The sequence below is a fragment of the Centropristis striata genome, chromosome 24 (genome assembly GCF_030273125.1).
Source record: "Centropristis striata isolate RG_2023a ecotype Rhode Island chromosome 24, C.striata_1.0, whole genome shotgun sequence".
Taxonomy (NCBI): Eukaryota; Metazoa; Chordata; class Actinopteri; order Perciformes; family Serranidae; genus Centropristis; species Centropristis striata.
Genome location: NC_081540.1, coordinates 12,752,198 through 12,779,730, shown reverse-complemented (window position 1 = coordinate 12,779,730; position 27,533 = coordinate 12,752,198). Strand labels below are relative to the sequence as shown.

Here is a 27,533-nt window from a genome sequence, read left to right as displayed (position 1 = left end):
CAAACTGCATGATTCTGTTTAAAAAAGAGAGGAAGTCTAGTGTCTCCTCTGTGGTCTAGTGGAAAAGTTCCAGCCCATAATGCAGCAGGTTCTGGATTCAAATCCAGCATATATCATTTTTTTCAGTTTGTCCTCTTGAAACCTCCTGCTGCATTCATGACAACAAGTTAGGAACAGCACAGTTCCTTTTATGTGTTCCTCTGGTAGAGTGGACATGTCAAGGATCCTACACCAGAAGGTTGTGTGTTCAAATCCAGCCTGAAACCTCCTTTTCTACCCATCCACTCCAATAATTACTGCTGATTACATCATTCACGTTCCACCTGTTGCCTGCATCTCTGCTGTGGTATAGTGGTCATGGGTTCCAATCCCATCTGGAACTCTTTTTCTGTTTGTTTGCTTGCTTCAATACCTCCCAGTGCAATTAAGAGTGTCACCTAGACAAAAGCATTGTTCCACAGTGGTATAGTGGTATACACAGACATTCAAAAATTTTCAGCAGGTGTTTTTTATTGCTTAGATCACACGTGAAAACCAAAGCGAATGTCTTAAATAAAAAAGCTCAGATGTGCTACAGGAAACTCATGCTTTAAGCTCACAGTTTCTGTTACAAATTGATCTAAGCAAGCAGAATCACATTCTGATATTTCACTGTTTTACATATGGGATTAGGGAGATTCACATTTAATAAAAGAAATATTTATGTACACAAATAAAGTGACAGATCATGTTTAAACTTGATTTAAGCCCCTTTCAGACTGGAATTATTTACCATTACCTGTATGTAATTAAAGCAGCTACAAGGAGTTTTTAAAAAAAGTCTAAATGAAATACTGATGCCTTAAAATGATAGGCAAACAGCTGTATTTAAGAAAAATAATCTTTCTTCATGAGGTGGTGCTTATGGAAACCGTACCACTTCTCTCCACAAGCAACACAAAACGAAAGCTCCTTGTTGCTTTAAAAACAGGTTCAGGTTGTGTAGATGATTATTCTCCACAGAGGCGGTTTCTAATCCAACAATAACCTCGTCCAAATGGGCCTTTTTCGTCTCTGGGGGGCTGACCTGCATCCTGGTTCCATAATCAAGAGTTTCAAGGTCTTTCCAACACCAGTAAGAGCGTAATACATGAGAGATAGAACTGAGTACACTAATGAAGGTGTGGATGAAGTGAAGAAACTTCCTCAGTTTTGGTCTGAAAACTCTGCACTCATCTGAGGAGAGAAAGAGAAATAGGACGACAGGTTATTTGACTGTTTAACACATTTGTGTCCATTTTTCTTAAAGAGGAATAAAAGGCAGAGACGACACGTGATTATAAGCAAAAGTGTAGTCCAACAGATTAAAGCTGCGTCTACCTGAACGTCAAACCCTTCAAATCCAGATATCAGATTGCTGGTCTGAAAGCACAGCAAGACGACATGGAAAGCAAGATTTACAGCAGCAGTCAGAAATAAACACAGCTTCAATTTAACCTTCTGAACCCCAATTAGTTGTTTCTTTGCTCTTTTTACATTTTACTCACTGTGGCCTTTTATTTCACTGCAATATAAAATCTATAAGTCCTGCAGCTCTATGGAATCAGCACAATTATGTTGGAGGATGGGGGCAGGTGGTTGGATGCGACAAGCGCCCGACTTTCACCTATATCACATATTATGCTCTAATATGACAATAATTGACCCCTTTTAAGCAGTTTTAGGCATTTTAAAATTTGACTAATTTTGCCCAAAATCGACATGCTATAGTATGACTTTTTTTTTTCTTCAAATTTTGGACAACTCAAGATATTGTGTTTTTCTGTCATTTCTGGAAAAGCCACCCAACTGCATGTATCAACTGACTATAATAAGACTATTTTGAGAGTATCGGGGCATTTAAAATTTTGTATGACTTTTTTCCCAAAAAAATACGACATGCTATAGTATGACTTTTTTTTGAGGGGGTCATTTTTGGAAATCCCAAAATATGGTGTTTTTCTGTCATTTCTGGACATATTATTCTCTAATATGTATCAACAGACTATAATTGACCCATTTTTAGCAGTTTTAGGCATTTTAAAATTTCACCAATTTTGACCAAAATCGACATGCTATAGTATGACTTTTTTTCAAATTTTGGACACTCAAAATATCGTGTTTTTCTGTAATTTCTGGAAAAGCCACCCAACTACGTGTATCAACAGACTATAATAAGACTATTTTGAGAGTATCGGGGCATTTTAAATTTTCATGACTTTTTCCCCCAAAAATACGACATGCTATAGTATGACTTTTTTTTGAGGGGGTCATTTTTGACCAAGCCTTTTTATTTAAAAGGAGCTTGTTACTCCTCTTCACTTTGCTTCATTTAGATATTTCCCTCTTTCCCATCCAATCATGTGGGATCTTTGTGGTTATTTTTCTTGGATAACTTTGAGATACCCCAAGTCCACAACTGTGCCCCATACATCACCCCCCTGACTGATTTTGACAGAAATATCACAATTTTAAGCCTTCTTTCTAACTGAAACTTTCGCAACCTATGATCCATTCAGGGACTGTCAGAAAGTTAAAATTTCAACGATTATGCTTTTTTTTTTTTTTTTTTTTTACACTTTTTTAATTTAAATGTAAACATTTAAATACATTAAATTAAATGTATTTTTGGCGATCTCTTCTCAGGATGTTAAAAAAAACGGGGTTCAGAGGGTTAAAAAATAGATCACAGGAGAAAGAAAACCAGATTATAATACTTTCAAATTCAATATGAAATCAGTTATTTATGGAATAAGCATGCCTTTTGCAACCACTACCTGCACCTCATTCAGGCTTGATTCACAAAAGACACTGTGCATATTGATTTAAAGTGCAAAGGTGGAGTATGTGTTAACCGCTCACCACAGCATCGATGTCTCTGGGACTGACGTACTGCGACAAAGCCTTGTAGTCGTCCGGAGACATGGGCATCATGTTGTCCTGCAGTCTGGACGGATGTCTGGACAGAAGAACACTGATATCAACTCTGTTCAATCTGTTAGCCATAAAATATGTCACATGAATTATCACAAATACTTCAACTTACACTTCTGAGACCGATATGAGCTCCGTCTTCATGTAGCCCGACTTGCCCGGATCATTCTCCACGTCCATGGGCTCTGCAGCTGAAAGTCAGTTTAAAAATAGGTAAAAACGTTAAAAGTTTGGTGCAAAAATGCGGAATTGTTATTGGGTAAATAAAAGTAAACAATCAATCAATATCCTTTATTTAACCAGGTAAAATTCATTGAGATTAAAATCTTTTTTTCAAGAATGACCTGGCCAAGAAGGCAGCACCATGATAAAATAAGAACAATCAACCACAATTCTCATACACCACATTCAACATCAATTAAAGTACATACAAGATCAGGGACAAGACCATATGAAGATTGAAATGAGTACAGTTAAAAATGAAATAACATTACGTGTTCTATAGTAATCGGTGGGTAAGACAGGGGGTCTTTAAGGGGGAGATAGCAGGTCAACAGTAGATGTCATATAGAAGTGTCGTACATCATCTGACAGCTGGAACTTGAAGATTAATTTGTGTGTCAAGTGTGTTTTGTCACCGGCGCTTATTGAAGTTAAAAGTTTTGAGTTATAAGAGCTTAGAACGAATATATGAAAATGTCTGTAAAGAGGGGACTCGTGGGGACCCATAGAACTAATTCTCATTCAGATATCTAGAGGTCAGAGGTCAAGAGACTCCTCTGAAAGTGGGCATGCCAGTGGAAGCACTAACTGGTGTAATAGCAATTTTGATCTCTGCCACTTTGAGATGCCAGACTCCCTCCAATACTTTAAGTTTCCCCTTTGTGTCTCAAATTTGATATGCAGATGAGATTTTACACCTGAAAAGGTCCCCTTTGTATTTCAAATGGGATGTCCAGACAAAGCTCTCACACCTAGCAAGGTCCTTTTTATGTTGTAAATTGTGATGTGTCCCACACCCTGGGAGGGGGGGCAGGATATTGATACCAGACCCCTGGTTTGCATATAGGTGCGCCCCACACCCTAGTGGGCGTTCTCCAAGTATAAATTGGGCTGCCTCTCCTTCATTTGGGGTGTTTCTTCATTTTGACTGCTCATGTGTTGAATGACCTTTCTTTGCCAAGAAATAAAACATTGTTGGCCGGCAGAAGTTCTCTATTTCATTCTTCACCAGCAGCAGAGAAAATTTCCACTACACTGGAGTTTTGCGACTTACTCTCTGAGGGTTTGGGGTAGTATTTCCCGAAGGCCTTGTCCTTTGGGATGTCGGGGTAGAGGAAGCGGAGCGGGTTCTCGGGGATGTTCTCAGCAGCCATCACCTTGTAGGTGCGGATGATGTCGGGCAGAGAGACGGCGGTCAGCTCCTTCTTGGTGTACGGCTCCACCGAGTGGAAGAGCGGCTTGTCTGGTTTCACAGAGAGAAACAATAAATCATTCGTGTTAGAGGAGATCTTAACATCCAGCAGCTGACCACCTTTACAGCAACAATCTAGATAAGCAAATAACTGTCTTTTATCTTTTAGCAAAACATGACTAATCAAGTTTTTTAAACATCGCTATTAATCCATTAGTGTATATTATCAAGGAATGTAATATCTATAATAATATAAAATAAACATCACTGTGATCAGAATGTCTTTAACTGAATTTTTATGGTAAACTTTGAGATATTTCTAAAGGGAAGATTTGTTTACGTGTGTTGATGCATACAGACCGTTTGACCTGCATGAACCCTCTCAACTGCACAACAACGCTATGTTTTATTCAAAAAATAATAATTGCCAAATGTATACCTTCTATGAATGCCATGAACTGTAAAAACTGAAATTATTTATTGGATTTGAACAAATCATAAGTGACGACCTTCTGCCAGCAAAAATAACCAAATCTAAGCTAGTCGTATTTTTTCATAATCACTTTATTTTATATGTCTTGTTTAAAAATTAGACAAAAATAAACCATTTTCACTAACCTGATTATGTAAAAAAATAAAATAAAAAGTCAAATTCTGCACTCTTGAGTGCAACTGTGAAGCCTTTAATGACTCTGCTGAGATTATTGTTGGAATTTGAACTTTCTTCTTTCCTTGAATGGATCATATGTTAGTTACGAAAGTTTTTCTCAGAAAAAGTAATCAACTGAAACTTTAAATTGTGAAGATTCTTTGAAGATCACTTTATTCTATGTCTCATTTGAAAAGTTAAGGAGAGGAATAACAAGATCCTGTAAAAAAAAGACATACAATTATGCGCTCTTTAGTGCAACTGTGAAGCCTTGAATGACTCGGCTGAGAACAACATTCACATTACAAAGATTCAGGGAATCTTTTCCCCCCAATTATTGTAAATAAATGATCAAATAAACTAAACCTGCCCTCTTTTCTTTTTTATGCCATGACTGTACTGTTTCCATACAGCTGCAGGATTTATATATTGCTGTAAAAAATATGAGGTCACAGGAGCCAAAAAACTAAATTACCTTTCAGAGAAAAATGTTGAGATAACCTTCAAAGCGAGAGAGACATTTTGTGTGTCCAATTTTGTAAAACTATGAATAAATCATTGGGATAATGGTGTTTTTTATGCTCAAAACCCTTTTACTTAATACTAAATGTGGCCGCAGGAGCAGTTGTTCTCACCGTGGACGTCGTGTTCGATCCAGGTGAAGGTGATGGCTCCCTCCTTGCTGCTCTCACTGAAGCGGAGCAGGAAGGTGCCTGGACACCTGTTGGTCAGCAGGAACTTCTCTCTCTCCTTACTGATGAAGCCCATGATGGAGCTGCAGACAGGAAGTCACCAAGTACATTTATTACTGCTTTCAAGTACAAATTTGGGGTACTTATACATGCATATACAAGTACAGCTGATAAGGAAATCATTTCTTATATGAATACATTTCATGGTTACAGCTGAAACATGTAACATTTGCTGCTTTTCCTTTGAACAATTAATTATTATTGATTCAATTTATTTTTCTTTTCGTACTTTTTGTCATTCTTTTGATTTCTACTGTATTTGTATACTGTAAAAATGCCATTGTGTTTTTCTAATTGTATTTTTTTTAACATTTATATTTTAATAATTTCACTATTATTGTATTTATTTTTATTGTACTATTCATTTTATTCTAATTCTGTATTTTTATTGAAAAAAATATAGTTTTGTTTTATTGTATGTATTTTTATTGTATTTTTTATTATCGTTTTATATATTTCTACGCTATTTCTTTTTTATTATTGTAAAAAATATGATTATATTTGTTAAAATTTGATGTATTTAGTATCTTTAATTGCACAGTTAGAGATACTTTCTTGTTTTAACTTAACTTCTTGTTTTAATCTCTTGCTTAAATCTATTTCCTGTTCCAAATAAAATTGATTGACCCTTGTGCATTTTACTTTTGTTTTCATATTTTCAAATTTCAATTTTTTTTTTCTGTGTGGTATAAGTACTGACGGTTTAAAATAACACTCGCTCACCCGTCGTTCCAGAGGGAAAGCAGGTGTCTTTTAATCAGATCCAGGATTCCTTCGATCCACAGCCAGAAGGGAAACGTTTTCTCGTTGGCACTTTGCTGCTGGACAAAAGTAAAGGTGTTTAGTTTAAAAAAGACACTGTATAGTGTAGGAATGAAGTAATATTTTTACAAGGCCTCTGATTTTTAAAACAAACCTATGTATCACAGAATTACATAAATTTGGGGCTGAAATTAACGATAATTTCCATTAATTTATTGTCAGAAATTAGTGAAAAATACCCACTGGAGATTCTCTGAGATTTCTTTTGTACAAACAATTGTCAAATATATTTAGTTTGCCATCACAGGAATGTAATAAAAAAACTGAAAATAGAAAAAGATTTGCATTTACATTTAGTCATTTAGCCGACGCTTTTTATCCAAAGCGACATGATGCTGTGCGGTACAGGTACCTCCCACCCCTCTTTGTTCTGTATAAAATGTTAAAATTCCTCAATAAAAAGTAAATTTAAAAAAAAAACCTGAAAATATTCATATTTGAGAAGCTGAAACCAGTGAATGACAAAGTACTTTAAAAATGAAAAGCACTGAAATAAGCGTGTGTTAAAAATAAAATCTCTTTTTTTCTTGAAATCAAACTACATAAGACAAAAGGAAAGATTTGAATACATTTTGTTTTTATTAAAAATAATTTTTTTTAAAATTAGCAAAAGCTAGCGAACAAATATGTGGTGGGGAGTATTTTTTAAAATAACTGTGGCTCACCTTGCAGAACTTGGTCCAGGGGATATGTCCCTCTGGGTTCCTCTGGGCTTTCGCTCCTGCAAAAAAAACACTGAGGTTTTAACATTTACGCTTCATTGAGGTTTGTTGAACTAAAATCAAAAGTGTAAAAAAATCTGCCGGTATTAGAAGCTACAAGTTGTTGTGTTGTGGTTCCTACCCAGCAGCTTGTCAGCCAGCATGTTGAGCTGCTCCTGGTTCAGGCCTCGCTTGGTGACGGAGGAGAACTGCCAGCTGAGGACCTCAGACAGCTGGGACCACTTCGCCGCCGGAGGAGTGAGGAAGAACTTCAGATTCTGAAGACGAGGAGAGCAAAGAGGAAGGGGAAACTTCAATAAACCTGAATTTCTTATCAAAGTCCTGTCTGCGAATTTAAATGCGTCAAGCAGAAAAGCAGCAGCCTGACTTTTTGTGGAATAAATGTAGTTTAGGTTTAAAACTAATTTAGAATTTTAAAGACATTTAAAATAGAAATAAAAATAAACTACATAAAAATGTAATAAAAAAGATATAGCAATAAGGATATAAAAAAAATAACAAAAAATAAGCAATAAATAATCACTGAAACGGAAACTGAATTAAAAAAAGAGAGCAATAGGAATATTAAAATTCTATGTAAAAATAATACAGTAAATAAAAATACATTTTTAAAAATTATTAATTAAACTGAAAATTGAAAAAAGGGGTTTGGGATAAAGATATTAAAATGTTCAGTAAAAATAAGGAATAAAATATGGAGTAATACAGAACTATATAAATAAAACTTAAGCAAAAAAAGAGTAAAATTCCAGGTAAAAATAATGTATTTAAAAAATAGTAAAAATAAATAAAAAATAGACTGAAATAAAAAAAAACTAAATATTGAAATTAAAATTAAATAAGAAATAAAATTATTTTTAAAAAGTAAAAATAATAAAATAAATAAAATACAACCCCCAACCATATAGGATAAAAGGAAATATTATCAATGCTGTACCTTTTTAAAAAAATAAAGTGTTTTTGTGTGTGTGTGTGTGTGTGTGTGTGTGTGTGTGTGTGTGTGCTCACCTTGGGCTCTGTGGTCAGCATGTTGTACCAGAGGATGGAGGCCCAGCCGCTGGGCAGCTGACAGACGTTAGAGATGACCACGACAGGCAGAGACGTGGCCTGCAACAACAACAACAAAACAACAGGAAGTAAGCGAGAACAGACTCACAAACAGATTCAGAGTGAATAATAACTTCTGTCATCTAATCTCACCTCCAGTTTGATGTTGAGTCCGGACTGGTTCAGCTGCAGCTCCGACTCAAAACTGAGCGAGTGAAGCTCCTCTGTGACGATCAGAGGACCCTGAACACACACACACACACACACACACACACACACACACACAGTCAGCCTACACAAAACTACAACACGTGATGAAAATACACATTTAATGTGTCATTGTTTGATGTTTTATGTCTTGATTTTTTTTTTTTTTTTTTTTTGAATGGTGTGGTCAGGTGAAAACAGAAAGATTGTTCAAAATTGTAACAATCATAAAAAAAAAACTTCAGATTGCATAAAATCTTAAGGATGCTTAAAAATAAGCAAGTTAAATAAATGTAAAAAACAGACAGAATAAAAATTATGAATTAAAAAAAGTAAATAAAACATAAAATAAAAAGGATACAGCAATGGATAATAAGTAAGGATATAAATAAAAATTATGAATAAAAAAAAGGAATAGATAAAAACTGAAATTAAAAAGAGAGAACAATAAGGGTATTAAAATTCTAAGTAAAAATTATGATTACAAAATGATGAACATATAAATAAATAAAACTGAAATAAAAGTACAAATAATGTAAAAATAAATAAATAAATAAAAAGAAATGGAGATCAGAATAAAGATAATATAATACTGAGGAAAAATAATGAATAAAAATATAAGTAAACTTAATACATATAACTGAAATTAAATAGTAGCAATAAGGATATTAAAATTCTAAGAAAAAAATATGGAAATATGAAAATAAATAAAACAAAAATGAAAAACCTGCACTTTTTTAGCCATTGGTTGGGTTGCCATGTTTGCAATAACTTTATTTCATCTCTTTATTCCCGTTAATTGTGTTGTTATTTCAGATTTAGACCTCAGCAAGTATTTCTAATAACAACATCAGAAGGATCACTGAGGCTCTTACCTCGTTTGTTCGGTTGCCGGCAACTTTCTGCTCTTTAAGTTGCTGCATGAAGAAGAGAAGAAGTTAGAGAACAGTTCTTACTACAGGTGTGTCTGTTTGGGTTGTAAAAGCAGTTCAGCAGATTTTACTCAAAAAATGTCCCATCGTTCTTTTTTTTGTTTGTTTGTTTTTAGTTCTAACACACCTGCAACTCCCTTTGTCACTTTAAGTTTTCTAATCCTGCTGTGATATAAATGATCAACTCACAAAAATCTTTTAACCCTCCAACCCGACTTCCTTATTTATTCAGGAATAAAACAGCAAAAATATATAAAATTGTTACCAAATGTCTGAACTCTGCTGCCAGGCTGCCATTCGACTCTTCCATGTTCATAACTTTGGTGTTTGTTCCCAAAATATTGAACTTCCGAAACCTGACAACAGACACAGCAATAATAATAATAATAATAATAATAATAATATGTATAAATGTTGTGATAGTGTTCCTTTTTACAATAGAAATATATAAAATATATATCAAAATGTGCATAAAAGTTAGTGTTTTTAGACGTACCCTTTCTTCTCCGTCACGTCTCTGAGAACAGAAGAGGATTTATTAAACAACATGTTCAACCAACCGCAGCAACAGTTTTCAGCAGGTTTCATGAACTCTTAAAACGCAGCTTACTTATCAAACCAGGCCTTGACTTTAAGCTGGTAGTTGAACTCTTGCAACTTCACCAGGAACCTGAAACGAAAAAAGAAAGAGATTCAAATGAAAGAGGAAGTCTCAGCAGATTTGTCTGTTTGTTAAATTACACTGTCGATGGGACAGAAAATGTAAATTAAGAACATTATCTTTGTTTCTCCTACTTTCTGTGGTTGAACGGATCATGTATGACAGAGAAAAGGTTACCAAAGAGACATACTTTTGTAAGATTTCATCCAAATCCCTTTAATCTATACGACTCATTTAAAATGTGTCCAAAAATTAAGTGTTCACGATCCTGAAAAAAACAATTAAATGTCCTGCTCAGCGCAGAATTTGTCACCAACGATTGAGCCGAGTCATGTCACAAAAAATTCAGAGAAACATTGGACTGAAGCAGTCAAGTTTTGTTTCTTACCGGAGTTTCACTGTGAACTGGACACCTGTCTTCAGCACCAGGGGTCTCTGGGGGTGGGTGGGCATGCAGGGCTGCCTCTCTACAACCAGAGAGCTACACACACACACACACACACACACACACACACACACACACACACACACAAAGTTATTTTTAAGTCTGAAGCTGTAAAACAGGATCTGTTTTTCTCTCTGATAATCAAACTTTCAAACTTTATTTAAATAGCGCTTTTCATACATATAAATGCAACACAAAGTGCTTTACAAAAAATAAAAATAAAAACAGACAATAAAAATGACAAAACCCACCCCTCCCATCCCCACATACACATCTGTATGTACACATACACATACATGCAAGCACACACACGCATACAAATACACACACACACACACACACACTCAGACTCACACACAGCACATATTGACTGAAAATGCAATAATCAAGAAACAAAGGCGATCAATAACTTGTGTTGCTGGAGGTTCCTTACTTGGAGAGCAGGTTCTTGAGGAGCTCCAGTGCACGGCTCTCCAGGAACGCTTTTTTCTGTGTGATGGGGTCGCTGTCGTAGGTGAACTTCTGCTCCAACTCCTGCAGTTTCTTCAGGTGCTGCCGGACCTGCTGGAGACTCTCGGCTACTGCCGTGAACCTGCAGGAGGAAGTGAAGAATGTTGAGAAGGAGGATGAGGAGAGTTTTTGTTCCTCTGAAGGCTGTGGGACGACAGGAGGACTCACCAGTTCTGCAGCTGGTCCACGCAGGCGTTGGGTGGCCCTCCGATGCAGGCGATCTGCTGCCGCTGCTTCCACTCCGGCAGCTCCTCAGAGATCAGGTCCGACAGCAACGCCTGAGTGACGCTCAGGAGGTCGGTCAGCTGTGTCACCATGGCCTAAAAGAAGAGAAGAAAAAAATTGTTTTTCCATATTTACATTTATAGAACTTTATACTCCACTCCATTATTTTTTATCACATTTAAGCCAGGAAAGCATTACCGCATTTCTACCATTAAAACCGGGGGCGATGTTGCGTTATTCTACCATTAATGCCTGGAAAGCGGATACGTCGTTTTGTAGTATTTGTAGTTTTTCCACCTATTTTCGGTCTCTTGGCCAATGAAATGCATCAGAATACATGTGGGAGTGTCGCAATGCAACGTGGGACTTTTCCAGAACTTTGAAATCATGGCGGAAGACGACAATAGCGGAGGGAGCTCAGATATAACAGCTATAGGCTCTCAAATACTTTTTGAATTTCATTTCTATCTGCTACAGAGGCTGAAAATCGATTATTTAGTAGGAAGTGTTGACACTTCTGTTGAATTTACAGAAAAACTTCAGGTTTTAGGGGCTTATTTCAAAATCGCGGTTTTACAGGCATTTCTTCCAGGTGTTTTAGGCCTAAATGGGTTAATATACTTCATGGCAATAGATTTTTACATTTGTTTTCTTATTATGTTCTACATACTTGTTGCATTCCTGCACATTTATATAGAATAAACAACACGGTAAATAAGTACATAAATAAGAAGGGAAAATAATAAGATTGGGAAATAAAAGAAGATAGCGTCATATACTGTACATACCTACATATATCTATGTCTACATCTGCACCTACCTACACATCTAGATAAAAAAAGAATACATAAAAATAAATAAATAACAGAAAGCATAGCAAATAAACCCAAAAAGTGCCCAGAGTGTATTTACACTGAACATAATTATAAATTCAACACTAGCTTTTCGCTAGTTTAATTACAACATAAAGAGAGATAGAAATAAAAAAAATTAAAAAAGAGCTGCTGTTATACTTTTGCTCAACGTACATGCAATGTTTCAAAACATCTGGACAACTCAATCTTTTAATCTAGATTTTTTAAAGTATAAATATAGAGATTTTTAAGTGTTCTTTCAGGCATCTGGATCAGTTCTTCAGGGATTACCTTGTGTCGGGGTGCTCACCTCACGTTTGGTTTTCAGTTCGTAGCACATGCTGTTAACTGTTATCTTCTCTTTCTCCAGCTCCTTCGCTGTCATGCCGTTCATTTCATTCTCTGCAGAAACATTTTTTTTAAAAACCTTGAATAAAACCTTAAAGAAGTAGATTTGATGGTTGAAGGGAGGTTGTTCTACATAATTTATTAATGTAAATAAGAATGAACACATTTAGTTTTTCCATGGAAAGCTCAATAACACACCTTTACTAAAAATCTGATATTTGCAGTTTCTCCTAATTCATGATTTTAATTCCAATTTGTGACCAAAAACCAGACATTTTCTCACCTCTGTTCTTCAGTGTGTTCACTTGGAAGTCGTACTCGTCTTGCAGGTCTTCTAGGTTCTTAATGTTCTGATCCGCCACCTGAACAAGAAGAATATTTGAAGAGAAACTGGATCAATAAATGACAATTTAGCATCAGACAGAAGATAAAGAACAGTTCTCATGGAGAAACATGAATCACACTAATCAGTGTTTAGTCTTTACACTGAAATGACATGTTGTTGTTTTTTTACCTGAACTCTGTCTTTCATCTCCTTCACTTTGTTGTCCAGCTTCTGTTTCTCCACCACCATGGCCGACACCGTCCCCTCACCCTCCTGCTGCAGACACCGGGGGAAAAACGGATATTACTCTGGGACAGTTATTTGAGTCCATTTTAGACAATTTCCCTGAATAAAAATTTCAAAGTAAACATTCAATTATCAAGGGTTTCATGTTGGAAACCTTATTTGAATGTATAATCTGTATAATCTGTAGATGGATTCCACATTTTTGTGCATTCGACTCTTGCCTGCTGAGTTTGATTAATATATATATATATATATATATATATATATATATATATATATATTCAATACAATAAAATACTAAATAAATCTAATATATTGAAGTAAATTAATTTGATTACATAAATATTAAACTGAATTTTTAAAATAATTTTTAAACATATAAAATAAATAAAATACAATGATATAATGCTGTTGTAATATATAGAACAATATCATATATTTTGTTATTTTAGTATTCATTCAATTTAATATAACTTATTCCAAAAAACAGCTGATGATAGTTATGATATACATACAAAACAAGAAGCAAAAAAAAAAAGCCAATTGTAAAAAAATAAATACATTTTAAAAAAGTACTTTGAAAGGTTAACTTAATTATATCATCTTATACTAATGATTAAAAGGAATAATTTTGATATTATAAATTAAAATGTTTCCTAAAAATTATTGGCTTTATTTATATTATTATATATACAATTAGTAGATGTATTCCATTTTTTTCTCTCAATCCAAGAAAAAAATAAATCAGGAATAGAAGTTTTACCTCGGCGGTCTTGGCACTGGCCAGGATCTTCTGCTCCTCCTTCAGGTTCCTGGAGATGATCATGGCCATGTGGACTGGATCCTCCTGGAACCGATCCTGCAGGGGGATTTAAGAGTTAAAACCAGGACTGACACACACTACACAGAGCCTAAAGCCTCTGGTTCCGGCTGGGTTCTCACCTGCAGGTTCCTCTTGATCTTGCGGATGTTGTGCTGCAGCAGGAAGTTGTTCTCCAGGGCGAAGCGGCTGTGCTGGTCGTCCAGCTGAGCCAGGAGGTCGTGAAAGCGAACGGTGGCCAGAGAGTCCTGAATCGCCACCGTGTCCCTGAAGAGGCAGAAGACACAGTACTACCACTGCAGACAGCTATTTTCATTCATTGATTATCATTTTGATTTTTTAAACTACATAAAATGCAGAGTCCAGGCTACCTATTGCAAGGTATTTCTCTAGCTGAAGGGATCTCACACTGTACTGTCCATTATTCTTTCATTTATTTATTTGATTATACTGTATTCATTATTATTCAGCTTGCTGTAACCCAGTATGACTTCTGTCTTTGTTTAGTTTTTTCGCACTGCCATGTGTACTCTGTGCAGAGTCCAGAAAGAATTTAATTTTTATTTATATAAAACATAAAAATTGCGAGGAAAAGAGGAAAAAGTAGCATTTTTTTTCCCTCTTTCTCTAATCAGGGTTCGTACACTTTTTCAGTGGTCAAATTCAAGCACTTTTCAAGGACTTTGAAGGTCCATTTTCAAGCTTTTCCAGTACCTTTCAACTAATGGCATGTTTTAGATGAGTACTTCGATACTAAAAGGGGTAATTTCACTTAACCATACCACCAGCAATGGTATTACACTTTTAACAACTAAAAGCAGTTTGCTAATCTCATAAAACATACTGGTATGTTTTATGAGATTAGCAAACTAGAAGTAAAAGTAAAATTACAAAAATCATCAACCGGCAGTTGGTGGAAATAAACACTACTACCCAAACTAGGAGGAAAGCCCCACAAACAGATACATGGTAGAGCAACAAGAAACATCTCAGAAACAAGAAGAGGCAGGTGGAGCGGTCTTAATTTCAGATAGGCTATTCAGTTTATAAATATTTTTCGATTGAAAATGCAGTTATCTATAGTCAGATTGCAAGAGAAATACAGTAAGAATTTCAAGCATTTACAAGCACTTAATCCAAAATCCAAGCACTTTTCAAACCTTGAAATTAAACATTAATTTAATTAATTAATTAATTTTCAAGGATTTCAAGCACCCGTACCAACCCTGTCTAATATAACTACAGTGTATCCAGTGGTGGAGGAAGTATTACAAACAATATACAAATAAATCATGTTTTGTCCAACGAATAATCCAAAATGTTAATGTAAAATGTGGAACCATTTCAACACTTTTTGTACGATAAAACTTTATTTTAAAAAAAGATTATGTTTACCAGTCGATGCTCTCGATCCACTTGCTCAGGTACTGTCGGATGTCCATGGGGAAGGAGTCATCGTACAGCTGGTCCACCTGCTCCAGGTACTTACAGTCCAACATCTGGAGCTGGCACCACTGGGCCATCTTCTGCTCAACAAGAGAGCACGAGCAGCTTCATTAGGGATTCAGGGCAACTTTTAAGCTTGTCAGAATAAAAACTGGAGCCTACACAATGCTGCAATAACAGTCAGTGATGGAATCTAAGTACATTTACTCAAGTACTGTACTTAATGTTAAGTATTTGCACTTTCCATGAGTCCTTTTTTTTTATGCCACTAGAAAAATATTGTACTTTTTACTTACTGTCATTGTTAAAAAAAAGGAGTTCTTTTCCAGAAACGTACTGTAGTATTTTACAGGTTTGAGATTTTTTTCTGCATAAAGTGCAAAAGTCACATATAAGTAAGTTACTTTTAGTCTTTGTGTCACCTTTATTTATTTGAACATAACTCGTATCTTCTAACTCTAACTTTACCCTGATTGATGCCTGGAATAGTTTTTTGTTTCTCAACTGTTACTTTCCTGAAGAGCAGCGTTCATTTTGTTTCTTGCAGTTTAAAATGAAACTACCCAATATTATATAGGTGTATAAGTGCAGTTGCAAATGTATTATTATTGTTGTCTTTTTTATGTAAAAGAAAGAACAAAATTATTTTTTCAGGACTTATTAACCAAGTATTTTACATTGAGGTTTTAGTACTTTTACTTAAGTAGAAGATCTGAATCGTCCTAAAAACTGAAAGAGTTGACATAACAAAAATTCTGGTATGATATTTCATACCAGACATAAACAAAAGTTTTTTAATAGGGATGTCTTGCATAATAGGAACTGTGCAGGATGTCAGTGCTCTGACATGCTGTACATCTCAGACCGATCTTTGAAATGTCTGTTCTGCAATTTTCTGTTTCGAGCTGACATACCGAATGAATGCTGACACCAACATATTTGTGATTATGTAACATCAGGCAATAGATATAGTTGAACACTGATTTAACAGTTGGGCTTTAGTAAAAACAAAAAAAATCCTCCTTTTGAAACCCTAAAAACTCATAAAAAATACTTAAACTGATTAGAATAGAATTTATTTCTTATGACCTACAGTAATACTGTTTATAATTTAATTGATTTCTTAAGATCTATTATACTAATGTTACTGCTCCTACAGAAATGTGCATATTTTGGTTGTATTTAGTCACTTTTTGCCTCTGCAGCCTCCCAATCTTCCCACATCAATCAATCAAGTTTCATATAATCACTAAAGCCATCTAAAATACACAAAAATAATGCAATAATTTGATATTCTAATACGTCTAATATGTGCACAGATTTGAAGCCTGCAGCTTGTTTACAGAACAGGAAACTCTTAATCAGAAATGTACGGGCTTCTCCTTTTACTGTGAAGATGCATTCACTGTCAGCATGAAAGTCCAACACCTGAGACTTTAAAGTTTGATGGAAAATCCAAAAAGTAGGATAAATTATTAATACCATTGAAAAGTAAAATGTTGACTGACTCATTCTACCATTTCCAAAGATGGAGCTAGTAACATGGATCAATTATAACTGCCTCATAAAGTATGACGTTAAACTAGAAAACTGAAGCTGGTAAAGGTGAGTGGAGGAGGAGAAATCCATAGGTTTCGTTTTCCTCACTGCTCTCACTCTTCTCCTAAGCATCAATCCAAAGTAGAAACCCTTCCTGAACCCACCTCACCTTGATAGGTTTTTGTATCAAACCAAATTCCGTCAAGAAATGTGACTTTATAAGGATTTCTTCAATGGTGCAGTTAATAGCAGCGTCATAGCCGATGAAATAAACCCATTAAATCACAACACCTGGGATAGGTTGATACACTGAAAAAAAAAGTATTATTATTTCAATCATCTATATAAATTCTACAAATAAATACGAATTCAGTGCTTTTACTTTAAAATAGCAGTTTTTCATGTCGTGCATTACTTAGTGATTGTTTGTTATTATTATGTGTCCTCAGTTTTGTATGTGAATTGAATCATTTGTAAATAATATTCACTAAACCAGTCCATTGGCTTAATTAGTTGATATTTCCAAGTAAAATGTAATTGAGGGACATCAGTGAATCTGCAATTTACTTGTGTATTTTCTTTTTTTTCAAAGTGGTTCTATTAAATAAATATTACTAAGAAATAGTCTGAGTTAAGATTACAAACACTTTCTGTGTGGAAAAAGATTTTTTTAAGCAAATGTCACTGCAATTTTTTTCAGTGTAGCTAAAGTTTAAAACTTTAATTGGTGGGCGGTGACAGAATAAGTAAAGTCGTTTAAAAAGTTTAATTTTGAATTAAATAACTGCTGGCTTAGCATAGCAAATAAACAAGTCGAAGTAGGCGGCATTAAATCGGCACGTAGTGCTTGTTTAAGAGTCGTTTCAAGTCATCGGCAGGTTCAAAAACTGATTTTTGTAGGTGAGTTTGCAGTAACAGAAACAGCTGAGTTTCCCTTGATATGACAACAGATAGCTCACCTGCGTGAGGACGTTAGTAATTAAACTTACCTTTTATGTTGAGGAGATGTGTACAATATCGAACAGAAAGGTAATTTAATCCCACAAAGGTTTCATCCAGAATTGTGCAACGCCTGTGCAAGACAGCTCCCTATTTCTGGTAATGTCAGTGTACGGAAACAGCGTCAGCCAATCGCCACTTAAGCTTTGCAACAATGGCCCGCCCCTTTACTTACGACAGCCAACCAGAACGATTAAAAAACGGCTGCTCTGCCTTTTAGCAAGCTCACCCATAATAACAATAAAAACAATTGTGTTTTTTGTGTATATTGCGTAAAATGAGCCCAGGATCGTGAATAAACATGTGTAAACACTTTGTCCGTCAACTCTAAGGGGTTCAAACTATTTGTAAAACATTACAAATGTAGTTGAGAGCAAAATCATTTACTTTTACGGAGGGAGGAAAGCCGACAAGAAGAAGAGCTTACAGTAACCACGTGTTTTCAGAGAAAGAGAAAGTAACGGCAGAAAAACTGAAACTCTGAAACTGAAACCTAACTTATCATAGAAATTATCTTGCACTTTTTCCAAAATAAGATAAGAAAATAATTTCTAAAAATATGTGAGGGGAAAATAAGAATTTATTTATCAACAAGAAATGTTGGACATTTTTTAAAAAAAAGAAGAAGATATTAACACTTTTTGTACGTGTGTCAAACTTAACCCCATAACAACAATAATATCATATCATATATGCATAATGATTCCCAGCCTTGCATTGGGACATATTTAATGCTTAACATGATAGATCTATGGTTGTTGCAAAGTGATTAACAAGCTAGAAAATAATAACACTTAATTCTGCGTCCAAATTTAGCACTTCTATGTCTAACATATAGTTTTGTTCTTAAACATGGTAGAGAAAATCTGGACATTTTGTTCAGTAGTACAAGAAAATAACAGAAATGTTAATCAACTATACAGAAAAATTCTGAACAAATTAAAAATGTGTCCAGGGCTGTTATTTTTGCATATCAAAACATGATTAAACAAATGTGACAATGCTGTTATTCATGCATATATATGAGTGATAATTCAACCAACCTGGCCCTTTCCTCACATACCTCAACACTTCAAAGTATTTGTACAAATTTAGACATTTATAGTTGATTATTCATTTACAGAGTGCACAAACCACCAGGTTGCAAGGCTGCAACATGTCTTGCAGATATCTAGAGCACACTGCACGCAAAAAGCAGGAAAGGCACAAAAAATAAGGGTCATATTCTTTCTACTTTTGCTTGGAAACATTTGGCACCACCTGGTGGCAGAAATAAATAACTTTTTTTTTAACATCATGAAGGAGATATTACCCAGAAATGTTGTGCGTGTGACAGTTTACATCTCCCGTGTGAAGCAAAAACACTGACGGCAGAACATTTGAGAGAGAGAAAAAACATATTTAAAGGACCCTCTTGTGTTAAAAACCACCAATACTTTATAAGCACATACTTAACATTTCCTATGGCCATTTTCCAATGCATGCAATCACTGCTTCAGTCTCTTTCAGCAATATTTTGCAAAAAATTCAGCTTGCAGAAACTTGAAACATCCTTGAAATAAGTGTGCGATCACAGTGAACAACGTTACACTTACGGTATGGTGTTTATTAGTCATAATGTGGCATTAAAGTCACATGTTAATGCAGTTAAATGCAAGTATTACTCTCTAACCACTCATGCTTTTAAAGAAACAAAAATGCATCAAAGAGTGTGAACAATTTACCTTTGAACATGACATTTTCAAGCGATTGTCAGTGTGTTTAAAGGATTATTGCACATCTTAATGTGTTTGTTTTAACTGTAAGCTACACTGTCTTGTCATGAAACACATCAGTGCTTGTGTTAATATTGCCTTTTCTTACAAAATGTATAAAAATCTGCATGTTATGGTTTGAAAATGGCTTAACACGCCCTCACATCAGCCAGAGTCGACCAGTTTTAACTTATCTATGTCATCAAAGTTTGTTTACACATCACACATCAAAGACAGCAGCATTTTCAAAATTCATCCTCAATAAACAAGAGACAAATGGCAAACTTTCTCCTTCAGCTGTCACAGAACAAAAATCCATCCAAATCTGCTTCTTTTAATAACACAGTTTGCTCAGGTAACAATTTTAAGCCAGGACATATAAAAAAATATCCACCTTAACATGTCATTTTGTCACTTTTATTGAAATATAAAATCTTGTGATGTTTAATAGTGCTCCTTTTAAAAAAATGAAAATCTATGTTTTTTGTGGATTAATTTGCCTTACCTAAAGGAAACTGTCATGCTTATAGAAATAAGAAACTGGAATAAAACAGCTCAATAATCTGCCCCTTTCTTGCAGAAAAACAATCCAAAGTGCACCAAATAACATGGATGGAACTCGTGGACGTTCTGTTCCAGCAGCAGAACAAAGACTTTTGGGTCAGAAACCCTGTGAAGCACAACAACAGTCAGCACATCTGCATCGAGATCAAACCTCCCTCTGTGATCACAGTTCCTGCCCTCACATTGGAACTGGCTGGGGTTTTTTTACACTATTTTACCAGTCAGTGATGAATTTTAGATTTTAGATCCGAAACGATCCAGAAGAAGAACACAGTTTGAGTTGAGAGGTCTGGTTTTAATCAGTGCAATAATTCTTCCTAAGAGCATAACATTTTTTAAGTATTTTTCCTCTCTTATGTCGGGTCCCACTGGGTCATAATTGGAATTTTTCTGTTTCAGGCTGTTCCATTCACTGTTTTACTTATAGCAGACTATTATTCATTTTAAATCCTTTGTGATCATGAACCAGGACGCAGAGCTCGTTATGACCTTTGGCCCCGATAAATTAAGCCAATGAAGAAATGAATTAAAACCTGCATTCTTTCTAGTGGCCAGCAGAGGGCGATCACACTAGCTGCAAAAAAAAAGTCGCTACTCACTTGCTTTACGACCTCAGTAAACAGAAGCAAAATTTGTATTTCTTGCATAACTCCATGGTGACTGGGGAATCTGAAAAAATGCCAAAAAAGTTGTAAAATAATGAAAATGAATTGAAGTAAATGGAGGTCGAGTTTAACAGCAAAACTTAATCTTAAAACATGGGTTTACAAACTCTTACACAAGACATGCAGTATAATGCAAGTTTAATTTATCCAATTGTTTGCCCACAACTTGCTAAAGACATGCAATATTTGAAACATTTAAGATAATCGTCTCAGACTTCATCATCAGAGACTCGCCACAACTGTGTACAATATGGATGTAGCGTCCTTGACGACACCCACGGGCTTCTAAAGAGCTGAAATAACGGCTGTCACCATCTTGGCACCAGTGAAACAGGTGTTTTGATATAGTTTTGCTGTTGGCCTCCATTTACTTCAATTTGCAAAGGATTTACTACATTATTGGCCAAGTTTTCTTCAGACATGGTGAGAAGTTGATATACAAATGGTTATTTTAAGGCATTCCTATGGTGGCATTGAGAGCTCACAGCACTGCAACTTAAGAAAACAAATGCAAATAAACAAGACACAAGCAAATTGAGAAAACATCTTCATCAATCACATTTAGAAAACACGCTGCAGAGACCACAACACAACACAATAGGAAAATGCAATTCAAATAGACCACAACAAGACCAACTCTGTGCTGTTGAGAGAGACCAACTAAAATGTGTATCATTCATTTATTAGATTTGTTTACCTACTTAGCAATGTGATTGATACGGGCTAGCAGGCTAACGCTATATATCACATTATAACATCTTCTCAAGTTGCAGCGCTGTGAGCTCTCAGGGCCACCGTACATTCCCTTAAGTACGTCTTTATCCTGCAGATGTTAAGTGCATGCACACTTCAAAACATAAAGAAGAGAAATTGCAAAATGACAGAAGAAGAAGAAATTTTTTATCAAAAATCCCCTCTAAAAATCGTTAACATGCTGCAAGCTTCAGGCATCACATTTCAAGTAAAACTCATAGGGGTACTTTTAAGATTTGATTTGCACTTTGCAAGATTGTCAGGTCTCTCAGCCTCTCTCGACCAGCTCACTTTTCGTGGTGCTGGTCATCAACTCACTACATACATTCATTAAAATGTAGGGACACACAGGGCAGCAGTCTCAGAGTCAGAACATTGTGACATCTTTCTCTCCGTCACTGTTGAGAACAGATCACAGCGAGGAGTTTGCAAACAAGCCTTGGGGACAGGGGACGGCGATCTGTCAGCTCAGTGTCACTCAGTTCATGTTTTTCTAAATAATGGAAGAAGCCCTGCAGGGTTTGTTCTGGTCAAGGCTCAAATCAGGACACGTTTTCACAAGACAGCAGGCTAAAAAGTTAGAATAAGAAAGTTAGATAAGATGTCAACAAGTCATCTTATTTCTGAATTGTCTCTGGTATGACTGTAATGTCTAAGGACTATATTTGAAGGTATAGAATTTTAAAGAATTATGTGATCTATTTCTTCAGAATAATACTTCCTGTTTCTGCAATGTTTGGTCAGATATCTAATTTTTGTACTTGGATGAGAGCAAAAGTTTGAAAATTAAAACCCTCTAGGAGTCCTTTCCTTGAGAATTCTCCTTGCACGTCTTTTGTAGATCGGATGTTTCTTGGTCTAGGTTTAAATTTTTAACAAAATGTTGTGTATTTTGCACATTTTTTTTGCTTCTATGAACGAGTCCATGTCCTGCAGATGCACGGGGTTCCTCAGGAGCAGCCGCAGTGGTCGACCACCATGGACGGGATCTTCCCGTAGATGATCTGCTCCTTGCGGTTGAAGTAGAGCATGTTGATGGGCGACATCTTGGTCGGCGTGCAGCAGGGCCCCGCCGTGCCTCGAGGGTTGGCTTTGTTCACCAGGTGAGCGTGCGGGTACTGCTGCAGGTGCATGAACTCGCACTCCCCCGAGCAGTAGTTGGCCCGGTAGCGTTTGGGCGCGATGATCCAGTCCCAGCCGAACTCCTCGAAGTCGACAGTGAGCGGGTAGCGGCAGCAGCGGGTCTCTGCCGACTCCTCGTCACAGTTGAGGCCGGAGTCCCTGCGGGACCTCTTGGGGGTGTCGAGGATCTTCACTTCAATGAACGGTTGCTGGAAAGGAAGAGGAAATGTAGAAACATAAGAAGGCTTCAAAGGCTTCATGCCGATTCAAGCCAAGAGATTTTTACACAACTTAATAAAGTGACATATTAACCACAGTTTGGGCTGTGGATTTAATATAATGGGACATAATAGATTTTTTTTTTTACAGTATTCAATTGCTTATGTTTCGTTTTGTTTTTAACGAAAAAAGCTCACACCACAAACTTAAAAATTCTGCAAATTAACTCATAATCAGCACTAGAGATTTAACTAGGTTAGATGCTGAACTACATTTCGTTGTCCTAGTACTTGTACTCTGTTCAATGATAATAAAATTGAATCTAATCTAATCTAATCTAATCTAATCTAATCTAATCTAATCTAATCTAGAGCACGGTTGTTCAAGATTTACAGATAAAACTTCTAGCTGCGCTGAAAGAACCCAATTTGGATCTCCAGTAAACTTCCGTGTGTGTTTCAGCTTGTTGAAGTAGATCTGTGTGTCACTCACCAGTCCTTCCTCTCCAGGCTCTGCTGATGTCACGGCCAGATCTTCTCCATTCGAGTTGTAGGCGTTGATCTCGATCCCGTAGTTGGTCTCCGGCTGACGCAGCCAGGCCTGCAGCACAGACTTGATGTCGATGCTCTGCCAGGAGCCGGCGCCGGCGTCCGTGTCGATCTTCAGGGAGCGGACTCGGACGCGGGTGTTGTTCCCCTCCTTCCCAAGTTTGAGGCGGGAGATCTGCAGGAAGACGGTGGTGACCATGTCCGCCGGGCGCAGGTGAACCCACAGCTGAGCACGCAGGATGTTCTTGGGTTGGATCTTCGGACTGAGGCTGAACAGACAACAGGAGGACAGTTCGTCCTGGGCGATCGGGTTAGCTGCAAAAATCATTTAAATGTTAAAGTATTTTGTCTGCTGCAAACGGATTAAAGACTTTCAAATGCACAAAAGTATTTATTTCGTTGACCCCCTGACCTTTCCTCTAGCACCATCATCAGGACACAATCAACCTTTAAGCAACACTCTTAAATAGGCTCCTGAAGAAATTTCCTCTTAAAACCCACCTATGCAAAGATGTTTATGTTGGGTTTTATAATGATTTATATTAATTATTCACAACAAAATCCGTACAAACTAAAAAGCATGCTTACAGATAGTGTGCTGACACATTTGTAGAAAATAATAGTATTTGCATTTTTCTTTAATTATACATAATATAATATTATGCAATTCAAATCAAAATGATTTTATATTAATTTATTTATTTATATATATATATTATTTATAATTAATTTTATTATAATACTATTCTTAAAAATATGTTTTCTAATTATTTGACAATGCAATATGGCATTTTAAAATAAATACAAAATAATACTTAAACAAAATAAAAACTACACTAAGACATTCACATCAGTTATGTTAATTGAGAAAAATTTAATTTAAAAGAAAATGTAAAAATAAATCGTAAAAAAAAAGACAAACGTTGCCAAACATTTACCGTCTTATTGAAGTTAGAAAAAACACTTTGTTATATCACAGATTATTTAATTTAATTTAAAAACAAATAAAACCATAACAAAATTGGATTTTAGAGGAAATCTATTGCCGGTGCAAGTTTAAAAAAAGTTTGATTGCAAGTAAAATAAACCTGTGATGAAAAATGTTTGCTTCAATATCCAAGAAAGATTCATAGCAAACAAAACATTTAGATTTGGATTAAAACATTTATAATCACACACTGATTTACTTGCAATAAAGCATTTTTTATTGCAGTGTCGATAGTTTTGCTCTCATTCTGTTTTAATGCATAATAAAGACAGTTGGATAGTTTATCAGTGTTTCTTCAGATTTCTTGTTTGTCTAAAATTCAAAGATATTCAGTTTATTGTCATCGAGGAGTAAAGAAAGCAGAAAATATTCACATTTAAGAAGTAGCATTAAATGGAAATACTAAAGTACATCATTTTAAGCATACTACTTCAGTTAATGCAGTTATAGTCAATCACTGCTTAATCCAAGTAAAAAATATTGTATTTTAAACTTTTTTTAATTCAATGTGCAGAACGATTTAAGTTTCACCAAACTTTCCAAACTTCATGGATTTTAACTTCTCTAATCTCTCTCCAAAATCAAAAGCCCCAAATTAAACTTTAAAAAGTGATTATATTCTTTATCAAACTCGATTAAAAGAATTATATAGGTCTTTATGGTCGTTTACGCCAAAAGTGCCTCCAGAAACCAACTTTACGCATAGATTTTACGCACGGATGATCTCTTTTTACGCACGACGTTCAGAATGGATGCAGTGCAAAAAAAAAAAAAAAAAAAAAAATACAGGAAAAAAATACAGAAGAAAACATCAAGTCAAGGATTTTTAGCTACGCTTCGTGGCCATGGTGATGATGGTCTCCGTCGTGGCGTGGTCCTCGTCCTCCACCCGCGGGTCGTACTGGTCCAGGAGCTGCGTCAGAGGAGGCGCTTTGGGGAGCAGCTGGCGGATCATGTCCCGGCTGATGTTGGGAGCCTGCTCGAGCCGCAGGATACTGAGGATCTGGGACTTGATGCTGTGGAGCCGCATCTGTTTGCTGTGCTCCCGGAAGTCGCAGGCCGAGCACTGCTCTCCGCTCTCCGCCAGCAGTTTGGAGGTCTGGTTCATCTCCATGGACGAACCCACAGAGAAGAAGACGGCCAGGCCGAGAAAGAGGAGCATCCTGGAGGGAAGAAGAGCTCCGCGCAGTGACGCTGGCCGAAATGAATCTGTCCTCAGGCTTCGGGACTTTATGATTGGCTCCGAGGAGGATCTTTTTTTTTTTAATCAGAAGGGAGATTTAAAGAGGTAGCAAGATTTTATGATCAATATCGATCATTAAATGATTAAAGAAGACTTTGTGACTGACTTGCTGTGTTGGGTCTCAGTTTTTATTCTTAAAAATCTGTTATAAATACAAAAATAATAATATTTTAATATTAAAAACATCAAAATAAATAGATATTTGAATCAAAAAATGAGAAGAAACCAGACAATACTTAAAAATACATAAAAATCTAAAAGATTGCTAATATGGAAAACATTTATAATATAGATTATAAGTAAAGTAAAGTCATTGTTATTATTATTATTATTATTATTATTATTTCTTTTATTATTATAATTATTATTGTCAACTGACATTATTTTTATGTTATATTATTATGTTTATTTTTCAGCTCATTTCAATTAATTTATTTTGTCGTATTTTATTATTTTTCCAAATTATTATTTTTGCTATGCATCTTTTGCAGTCTTTGTTCCTCAGTTGACACATCTTATTTTTTTATATAATTGAATTTTTGCTGTTTTATGTGTGTGCAAATAAATAAAAATGAAAATAAATAAAAGCAGTTTAACTTCTCCAATTCAGAACAAAACTCAAAGGAGATTATTTTCATCCTCTCAAGTGAAGCAGCTCATTTTTCTATTTTAAAACTATTTTACTATCACAAACAGCACTAAATAACCACCAAAAAAAAAGAAGTTTGTCTTTATTTCTTCTGATTTAAAACTCACTCAAGGGCGTCACTTGGTGGCGGAAGTGGTGCAGCACACTCACAACCATCAATACTGTTCAAATTATGAACAATTAATACATTTTATATTTGTTTTATTAAAAAAAAAATAATATGGTGACAGTTAAGAGTAGTGACAACCCAAATAGTAAAACTTAAAATAATTAATAATTAGCCAACTACTTATCCTTTTTTCCCCCCTTCAATTATTTATTGCTTGAGTTCTGTTTCAGAAAATGTATTTTCCTCTGGATATTTATTTTTATTTGAAATGTTGTATGGAGGACAGAAACTGCTATAATAATAAAAAGAATATAACAAAATGTGACTTAAAATTGATTTTCTTTCTTCATTCATAAGCTATTGCATTAATTCCCCTTTATATTAAATTTCCTATTTAATCTTCCTATTTATTTTATGTCACTTTGAATTTCAGTCCAATCATGTGCATAATAAAGAAAAATTCATAAAGAAAAATAGACAAATAAATATGGAAAAATTGCAATAACAAAAAATCTTAAAGTAAATACATGTATATTAAATTGAATAAATAAATAAATAAAATAATAGAAAAATAGGTGAATAGATAAATAAAACAGAAATATCAATTTATATCTAATTTGATCAAATAATCAATGAATGTATTTATTTTGAATATTATTTTTGATACATTTATTAGCATACATTTTATTAACTTTCATCCTCATCCATAAATAGTTGTGTTACCTCTACTTTTATTGTTAATAGTATATTAGCCTACATGAATAAACCCCTTTAAAAACAAGGCACTGAAACTGCTCTAAAGGAATAAAACCGTGTGTTTTGGGTGGTGGGTGGTACAGGGGGACCTGCTCCTCCCACCAACCTGCATCAGGAGGAAACAGGTTCATCTGTCTGTTTACCAGCAGCTCTGCAGGTTGTAGAAACCTTCAATTAACCTGCAGGGAGTCCAGAGAGGAGCTGCAGCACAGGACAGAGGGTAAATATATTAAAAAACACTTCAATAT

At 35.3% G+C, this 27,533-nt stretch overlaps 2 protein-coding genes across 5 annotated transcripts; both read right to left on the bottom strand.

Annotated features, from left to right (window-relative positions):
• Positions 1 to 492: 492 nt before the first annotated feature.
• On the bottom strand, positions 493 to 18,027 carry stat1a (signal transducer and activator of transcription 1a). Of its 4 annotated transcripts, none has more exons than XM_059327872.1 (25): positions 17,906 to 18,027; positions 15,327 to 15,457; positions 14,054 to 14,198; positions 13,875 to 13,970; positions 13,055 to 13,141; positions 12,824 to 12,902; positions 12,503 to 12,594; positions 11,282 to 11,433; positions 11,037 to 11,195; positions 10,547 to 10,639; positions 10,108 to 10,167; positions 9,994 to 10,014; positions 9,763 to 9,853; positions 9,441 to 9,482; positions 8,512 to 8,601; positions 8,320 to 8,418; positions 7,433 to 7,568; positions 7,255 to 7,310; positions 6,491 to 6,588; positions 5,651 to 5,790; positions 4,229 to 4,417; positions 3,065 to 3,143; positions 2,881 to 2,977; positions 1,360 to 1,401; positions 493 to 1,215 (listed from the first exon to the last, which is right to left on the bottom strand). In XM_059327872.1, exons 2-25 carry the CDS (start codon positions 15,452 to 15,454, stop codon positions 1,186 to 1,188), a joined length of 2,301 nt encoding a protein of 766 aa, XP_059183855.1. In that variant the 5' UTR covers positions 15,455 to 15,457; positions 17,906 to 18,027; the 3' UTR covers positions 493 to 1,185. The 4 variants fall into 4 exon arrangements, with proteins under 4 accessions (XP_059183855.1, XP_059183857.1, XP_059183858.1 ...); XM_059327874.1 differs by having other exon boundaries at positions 6,491 to 6,585; XM_059327875.1 differs by lacking the exon at positions 1,360 to 1,401.
• Positions 18,028 to 18,531: 504 nt separating this feature from the next.
• Positions 18,532 to 25,805, bottom strand: LOC131962875 (growth/differentiation factor 8-like). Its single transcript, XM_059327968.1, has 3 exons — positions 25,363 to 25,805; positions 23,485 to 23,855; positions 18,532 to 22,982 (listed from the first exon to the last, which is right to left on the bottom strand). Exons 1-3 carry the CDS (start codon positions 25,688 to 25,690, stop codon positions 22,602 to 22,604), a joined length of 1,080 nt encoding a protein of 359 aa, XP_059183951.1. The 5' UTR covers positions 25,691 to 25,805; the 3' UTR covers positions 18,532 to 22,601.
• Between the last annotated feature and the right edge of the window lie 1,728 nt (positions 25,806 to 27,533).

What these genes read in the sequence shown, in the direction of transcription:
- stat1a (XM_059327872.1), bottom strand. Translation starts at nt 15,454, where the DNA reads ATGGCCCAGTGGTGCCAGCTCCAGATGTTGGACTGTAAGTACCTGGAG. An exon ending in GAACACACTGAAGAACAGAG is followed by an intron (nt 12,595 to 12,823) that starts GTGAGAAAATGT and finishes ATGTTTCTGCAG; the next exon opens with AGAATGAAATGAACGGCATG. An exon ending in CCGGCAACCGAACAAACGAG is followed by an intron (nt 8,602 to 9,440) that starts GTAAGAGCCTCA and finishes GTGTGTGTTCAG; the next exon opens with GGTCCTCTGATCGTCACAGA.
- LOC131962875 (XM_059327968.1), bottom strand. Translation starts at nt 25,690, where the DNA reads ATGCTCCTCTTTCTCGGCCTGGCCGTCTTCTTCTCTGTGGGTTCGTCC. An exon ending in CATCACCATGGCCACGAAGC is followed by an intron (nt 23,856 to 25,362) that starts GTAGCTAAAAAT and finishes TGATTTTTGCAG; the next exon opens with CTAACCCGATCGCCCAGGAC. An exon ending in AGCCTGGAGAGGAAGGACTG is followed by an intron (nt 22,983 to 23,484) that starts GTGAGTGACACA and finishes CTTCCTTTCCAG; the next exon opens with CAACCGTTCATTGAAGTGAA.